Source organism: Gavialis gangeticus, unplaced genomic scaffold (genome assembly GCF_001723915.1).
Source record: "Gavialis gangeticus isolate Ggan-Ray unplaced genomic scaffold, GavGan_comp1, whole genome shotgun sequence".
NCBI classification, from domain to species: Eukaryota; Metazoa; Chordata; order Crocodylia; family Gavialidae; genus Gavialis; species Gavialis gangeticus.
The window spans coordinates 3,657,807-3,665,344 of NW_017729011.1; the positions used below are offsets into that span (position 1 = coordinate 3,657,807).

General features: G+C 52.0%; 2 protein-coding genes across 3 annotated transcripts in view; one reads left to right on the forward strand and one right to left on the reverse strand.

The window, feature by feature from the left end:
• The window catches only part of PRPF4 (pre-mRNA processing factor 4), a 17,729-nt gene extending 10,712 nt beyond the window's left edge, over positions 1–7,017 (reverse strand). The window contains exons 1-7 of one of the 2 annotated variants that reach the window (XM_019510396.1): positions 6,919–7,017; positions 5,441–5,618; positions 4,937–5,123; positions 4,613–4,700; positions 2,967–3,046; positions 2,237–2,330; positions 1,209–1,303 (exon numbers count right to left, since the gene is read on the reverse strand). In XM_019510396.1, coding sequence (XP_019365941.1) covers positions 1,209–1,303; positions 2,237–2,330; positions 2,967–3,046; positions 4,613–4,700; positions 4,937–5,123; positions 5,441–5,618; positions 6,919–6,942 — 746 coding nt within the window. In that variant the 5' untranslated portion in view covers positions 6,943–7,017. Of the gene's footprint in view, positions 1–1,208; positions 1,304–2,236; positions 2,331–2,966; positions 3,047–4,612; positions 4,701–4,936; positions 5,124–5,440; positions 5,619–6,912 lie in introns of both variants that reach the window. The other variant, XM_019510395.1, reaches the window with a different exon arrangement.
• Positions 7,018–7,129: 112 nt separating this feature from the next.
• Positions 7,130–7,538, forward strand: part of CDC26 (cell division cycle 26) — a 12,442-nt gene continuing 12,033 nt past the window's right edge. The window contains exon 1 of the mRNA XM_019510397.1: positions 7,130–7,289. Coding sequence (XP_019365942.1) covers positions 7,209–7,289 — 81 coding nt within the window. The 5' untranslated portion in view covers positions 7,130–7,208. The remainder of the gene's footprint in view (positions 7,290–7,538) is intronic.

Genomic DNA, 7,538 nt, shown 5'->3' on the forward strand with positions numbered 1-7,538 from the left:
TCTGATTTTGCTGTAGGGAACAGATGGATCCACAGACCCAGACTTTTGCTAGAAACTATGATGAGATGGAGGCAAGATTTAGAATAGCAAGACTAAACATTATTGAGAGCCAAATCTGATAGGACAGGGGTGGACAATTATTTTGGCTGAAGGACCACTTAACAAGTTCTGGTGAGTTGTTGAGGGCCACACACAAAATCTTTCAGAAGATATCATTTTAACAAATTACATATAAAAAATTAAATCATATACTAAAATTCAAACATCTACTATAGCATATTTAATTTAATTTAAAAATATATTAGTTGTCCCTTTTTTGTAATAGTTTATGTACAGGCAATTGAATAATAACTCAAAATAATTCCACTCTTGTATACTGTGTGTGGGGGTGTGCATGTGGGGGGAAGCTGCCCACACTCTAGGTCCCAGGAGCTGGCTGGGGATAGGGGAGGGGGCAGGGGGCGCATGCAGCAGAGTTTACCTAGGTAGTGCAGGTGCAGTCCACACTCCCCACCTCCCATTTGGTCTACAGCTGTTCCCACAGTACTGCGCTTGGGGCTGAGCCCTGCCTGCTCCTGCCCAGGGCAGCCCGCACTGCACTTCTTCCTGCATTCACCAACAGTACCGCCCCAACTAGTGTGCACAGCTTGCCAGCAGGGCTGCCTTCCATCCACTCGGCCACCTGTGAGTGGTTTTCTCATCATACTGGGTGACCAAGTGGATGGAAGCCAGCTGGGAGATGGAGCCCCATAGGCTGGGGCAGGAGCTACCCAGCTGCAGCTACCCCGGAAACTGGTTCAGCATGTAGTACCCAATACATGACCCCATGGCTACTGCTGCTTCCCCACACTACCTGCTTCCCAGAACAGCACAGCAGGGGCACGAGGAGATGCTGCTTGAGGTGAGGGGAGATGAGCAGTACCCAGGCACCTGCAGCAGCAGTGGGAACAGCGCCACTGGGAAGCTATGGGCACTAGCTGGGGCTAGGTTAGTGCTGTCAGCAGGCACAGGGCAGATGCCTGGTAAGGACTGCCTTGGGCAGATCTCAGACCCATGTGGAATGTTGTAGCGGTAGTTGTGGGCCAGATACAAACATCTGGCAGGCTGGATTCAGTCCACGGGTCTGATTTTGCCCACCCTGTCATAGGACCACTCACATTCTCCTCCCTGCTTTGTCCCCATAGTAAATGTTGTAAAAGGAAACTTACCAACAAGCAGTAGCCAGGAGTTTGGAATTGGGACTGAAATGGCAGTAAGAGATGGGGCGATCATCTCCAATCTGACTGCAGAAATTATTCAATGACTGAAACCAAACACAAAAGCCAGGATCAATGACTAAAGCATGAGGCAGTAAGAGAAACCCTACTTCTGGGAGGCAGATAAGGAGACAAATCTACACAGGAAAAATTGAGGCCTTCAGAAAGTCACTTACCAGAGAGAACTGTTACTCTAGAGCAAGACCAACTGTGCGGCAGACCTGAGAGTGCTAAGCTAGCAGTGAGCCTCACACTGGCTATTGAGAGGCTTGCAGGTACACATCAGCACGCTGGTTCTGATCCAGAAAGCCCCAAGTGGTCTGGGCCTCTCTTTGCCTTTATACCACTGTGAACGGTACAATTAGAGTTGAACTTTCTTGCGAGAGTGACAGGATGTTCTCTGGATAGAGCCAACACTTCCAAGAGCTGTCTCCCTTCTAAAGGTGTTGTGCCCAAGACAGTTAGTCCTAGGGCACAATGCATTACATCTGTTCAGCCAAGCTCTGAATTAGCTGCCTGATCTACCTTAACAACAGAGAAAGGGGCCTCTCAAGTCACAGCTGAAGCATTCATTTTGTGGCTGTGTTGGTTATCTTAATTCCACTGGTTTAAGGCTTCCAGCTGTCAAGGCAGCGAGTGAGAGAAAAAAAATGGACACTATCACTCTGCCTCAGTGAATGAGAACATGACAAATCCATAGGGTGAGAGGATTTCTTTATCATCAAATGAAATAGATGCAGCTGTGTGCAACTGTCTCTGCAGTTCTTTGTCCTGCAGGCAGAGTATTTAAACCCAAGTCCTGCTCTCAAACCACTGACCAGCCTGGTGATAAAAAAGGGAGGACAGGCAGAACACAGCAAAAGCATAACATGCACGGCAGAAAGAATAATGTGTACTGGGAGATTAGTCTAGACCTCTGCATTCTGTTCTCTTAACCTCTTGCTGACGCCAAAGAGTAGCTGAAATGAAACCACACCTACCCTTAGGGACTTGTGCAGTTCTTGCCTCTGGGATGTCCTGGTAGCCTCGGGAATTTCTTTGAGCAGTCGGGCTTCTTCCAACCGCTTCACTGCCCTGTGGCAGAAACAAAATTATAATGATGAATCCCTGCACTTCCCTGCCCTAGGGCAGGAAACAGATCCTTTACCTTTCTTCCTGTCCCAGAGCTGGACTCTTACAACCACTACTTACTCAGGCTATATCTACACTCCTTCATCTCTGCTGCTAGTGCTAAACCATCAGAGCATGTGCAGACCAATCTGCTACTGGTAGCTCTGTGCAGATCTGCTCTACACCTAGGCTGCTGGAGCACAAAGTGTCCAGTGGAAGGACACTAGCTGCTGACTGAATTGCAGCTAAAAAGCACAGTGGCATCTGTAACCCCTTCAGCTGGCCACTGGGTGTCAGCAAAAGCCTTAATCCAATTGGCAGAGGTGAAATGATTCTGCCAACACAGAAAGGTTCTGCCACTGCAGAGAGGTATTGAGTGTGAGCTGGAGTTCTGCTAGCAAAACTCTGTGGCAAGACTCAAACTAAGTGCACAACCTCCAAGTTCAGTTACACTCAGCTCCAGCCCTTGTTGCGTGTCCAGTGTTGCCTCTTATCCTGAACCTCAAACACCTGCACTGCCCATCATCTAATGAGTTCATTGCTTTTCAGAAAAGCTTGCACCTCCTTTTACTTTGCTTGCTTTACAGCCCCTTTCTTTACCTGGGGAGTGAGTAGTTGGCGATCCACAATCTAGCTGTTTTCAAACTGCTTGGTCCTTCATGGTACCAGGTTTGCTGATACTAAAAAAAAGAAAACAAACCAAACAAATTCAAGAACACCTTAGGACAAGAGCAGACAAAGTCCAGCCTGCAGCAGACTCCATCTCTCAGGAACCCCTGCTTGCATTGCTGTGGCCAGTTTCCATGGAGACCCCAGCAGCAGGGACACTGTGACAATGCAGCACCAGAGTTTCCATGCAGACTGGCTCTACTAGGGCTGGCAGGGTCCACGGTGCAGTGGTGGGAAGCTGTTTTGGGGCTGGGATTTTGCGGCAGTGACAGCATGGTCCAAAGCAGAGGCAGAGCTGTGATCCACTACCTGCAAGCAAGGTTCCCTCTAAGGTGCGCACAACCAAAAGTGTGGCTGCGCACAGCCTTTTCAAGGCTGCGCACCAGGAGAGGCTGGGGCGGGAGCCTGGCATGGGCTCCGCCAGCTCCAGGGGAAGTGCTCCGCTCCCCCCGTGGAGCCGTGGAGTGGAGCACTTCCCCGGAGCTGACGGAGCCCGCGCCAGCCTCCATCGCTGCCTTGCTTCACCTCAGGGGGGAGCCGCTGCCTGCCCTAAGTGAGGGTCTGCCAGCTCTGGGACACTGCTCTGCTCCCCTGCATCGCCTCAGGGAGCAAGGAGGCATGTGGCGTCAGGGCCGGGGAGAGGAGCAGTGTTCTGGACCCAGCAGAACCTCACTCAGGGCAGGCAGCAGCTCCTCCCCGAGGTGAGGTAAGGCAGCGATGGAGGCCGGGGTGGAGGGCTGGCGTGGGCTCCACCAGCTCCTGGGAAGTGCTCCACTCCCCGGCCCTGATGCAGGGGAGTGGAGCACTTCCCCAGAGCCAGAGAGCTTGCACCAGGCTCCGGCTCCAGCCCCTGGTCCCCGACCCCAGCCTCCAGCTCCAGCCCCAGCCCCAGCCCCTGGCTCCAGCCACCAGCCCCCAGCCTCCAGCCACTGGCCCCAGTCCCCGGCCCCCAGCCCCTGGCCCTGATCCCAGACCCTGGCTTCCAGCTCCAGCCTCTGGCCCCAGCCCCCTTTGGTAAGTGTCCCATGCTGGACCCAGGCGGCGCGCTCATGGACTGCTGCTCCTTAGAGGGAACATTGCCTGCAAGCCCCAGGCAGGGGCATACATGCAGTGGATTGTGGCTCTGCTCCAACTCCAGACCACACTGTCATCACTGCAAGATCCCAGCCCTGGCTGCAGAGCAGCTCTCTGCCCTGCCACACACCCTGCCAGCACTGCTGGGGCCAGTCTCCACAGAAACCCTGGCCCCGCACTGTCACAGTGCCACCACTTCTGAGGTCTCCATGGAAAACGGCTGTAGCGACACAGACAGAGGCTGCTGGGAAAAGAAGTCTGACTGCTAGCCAGATCCGCCATTTTGCCCACCCCTGCCTTAGGATGTCACTGTCCTACGCATAAGTCCTATACTGATAAGTCCACCTCATGCTATCAGGCTGTCTAATGATACAAAAAAATCAGTGTCAGAGCTCTGGAAATGTTACAGTTGGTCAATGAAGGAATTTGAAGGTTTCTATAAAATGGTCCCCTTCTCTCTAAATTAATAACCTGCAGAATCCAAGAATGGGAGAGATGTTTACCTCTTCTTTGGCTTTCTTAGACTTGTCGTCATCTTTCTTTGTTTTTTTTAAGGCATCAGTGCCAACCACCGAGAGGATATTTCTCAATCTGCAATGAAACACACCAAGCATTAAATCAGATTAATTCAATAACTTCTCAGACATTTCTTGACCATGTGTGACAGATGATCAATTTCTTCTTCATTCACTCTTTACAGTTGTTGTTATATCACTGAGAAGGAACAGTGGGTAACACCACTCAGTGCACTCAAGAGCTCAAGGAGTTTTACAAGAGATTTATGATTTGGTTACAGGACAGGCCACACAAAGGACAAGACACAGTACCTTTCTCTTCTTTCTGCAGGCCCTTCTCCAAAGAGTGTGATGGGCTCCCCAAGAGCTCGTAAGCAGGCCTTGACTTCAGAGTCATCAGTGGAAACATTGATTTGCCTAGCACGTTTCCTGCGCTCAAATTCAGCCAACACTTCTGCCTGGCGCTCACTCATATGGTCTTCAAGATCGAAGACCTCACCTATGCCAGAAACAAAGCCATCAAACTGAAGCAATGACAACTGCACCAGAGATTTAGACAACTCTAACCATTAAAAGCTATAAATATTTTAGCCCATTCAGGGTTGGGACAGTCAATGCTGGCAATGGTTACCTTCTCTCCCTAGACTTCCCACCCCCATTCAAATCATGACGGAATACTGGATAGCTTGTAGTCTCTGCAGCCCAAATTTCTGTCCTAAAGCCCTGAGTTGAACCCAAACAAAAATGTCTTTTTAAATATCTCAAAGCCAGAAGCAAGAAAAGAAGTTGAAAGCACTATACAGAGTGCATTCTTACCACTGCTAATGTTAATGTTGCCGGCCTGGATTGCAGCTTTCATCCCATCTTTTCCTAGCAGCCCCAGCTCCCCTTTGGCAATACGCTCCCTTTCCTTCTCCTCCAAACTGCCATAGAAGATATGAGGTCTCTTAACTGGGGGAGCATCACTGTCATCTGAGATCTTGGTTTTTGTAGCCTGCAAAATAAAAGCAAGATTTTAACAGACTGGTTCAGTATGTATCTGGCTTGGGAGCAGCAATTCAGCAAACTGCTTTGGCTGCACAAATCATTTTTCTGCAAGAGAAAGTTAGGTCTACCCAAACCAGAAACCCTGAAATTATACCTAGAACATTAGCTCTGAACAGGGAAGTGATTCCTCTACAAAAAGTATGCTTAAGAAAACCAGGTAGGGATTTTTTTGTAATCCTTTATGCCTCTTTACAATGTGTAAAAAAATATCCCAGACTTCCTTTCTGATGCACTCATATCAATTTGTGCTTAACAGCACATATCCCTTCAACTTTTAGAGAGTAAACGCAAGGTTGGGCAGCAAGTCAAAAATAAAGGCACAAAAATCCAACCCTGTTGTAAGTTACTAGCACATTTCCCAGCAACTGCAATGCTGCCAGGGTATGATCCCAGCTTTATAATGGGATGTTTCAGCTTTAAGTCTAGAGTCATACAAAATGAGGGTTGCAACAGGCCTCAGGTTACTCAGAGACGTTGTGGACTCCCCATCCTTAGAGGTTTTTAAGACCCAGGTAGACAAAGCCTTGGCTGTGATGGTAGAGTTGGGGATGGTCCTGCTTTGAACAGAGGACTGGGCTACATGTGACCTCCTGAGGTCCCATCAACCCTCATTTTCTGATTTTATCCAGTCCAGCCCCCTGCATGATGCAGGACCCCCCTCAACTGGATCATCCCAGCCAAGCCTTTGTCTACCTAGATCTTAAAAGCCTGCTGCAGGGATACAACTGATCAACGTGCTCACAACCACAAGTGTTACACAGCGCTCCCATACACCCCTCTGCTGCAGTGATTCTTAACCAGGGACCATGGCCCTGCCAGGGGGGATTCAGATCCCTTCAAGGATGCCACATATCAACGCAGTGCGGTGGGCAAACAGGCCTCACAAGACAAACCCAGAGATTTCAAACAGGAGCCCATCGCTTGGGTCCAAGTACTCTGCAACGTGAAAAACCAGCTCTGTCCTCCTCCCACAGTCAAACAAAAAAAAGGTGAAAACTAAGAGCTGTGTTTGCCACGAGTCCCCCCAGGGGAGCCGGGAGTTCGGCCTCAGCGGTCCCTGCCCAGGACCTTGGGGAGCCGGACCCGGGCGAGAAGCGGATTTCACGGGGTGGGCCCGTGCCGTCACAATCAGGGACAAGGAGAAGCGCTAACTCCAACCCCTCGCTCTGGGCCCGGTGTCCGCAACGAGAGACCCCGCACAGCCCGACCCGGCCCCAACGCCGTCCCGAGCCCCGCTTCACCCGCACCGCAGGGCCCCGCGCGGACGCCATGGAGACGGAGACGGCAACACCGGCCACTGCACAGACACTCTACACCACAGGACTATCTTCACCCAACTGGTTCCGGGTCGCCGCGCGAGGCATGCCGGAAGGTGCCGGGCGGAAGTTGGGGGATCTGCGGCTGCGGGCCGGGCCAGGAAGAGCCGGGCGGAAGTGGGCGGGTCTGCGACAGCGGCCGGGCCGGGGTGTCCGGTTCCCGGGCGAGGTGCGCTCGCTCGCGGGCGTAGGGGCCGCGGGGCCGGCGGTGCTCGCTCGTGATGCTGCGGCGGAAGCCGACGCGCCTGGAGCTGAAGCTGGACGACATCGAGGAGTTCGAGAGCATTAGGAAGGACCTCGAGGTGAGGCGCGTCGAGACCCGGCCGCGCTCGGCGCTCCCGTCCCAGGGGCCGCCGGGGCTGCCTGCCGTGCGCGGAGCGTCCCGGGGGCTCCGGCGCCGTGCGGAGGCGAGAAAAATGAGTCTGCAGATGACACCAAGCTGGGGGAATAGTGGATACACTGGAGGGCAGGGCTGGGGTTTACAGGGACAGAGACAAACCAGAGGATTGAGCCCAAAGGAATCTCATGAGGTTCAACAAGGACAAGTGCAA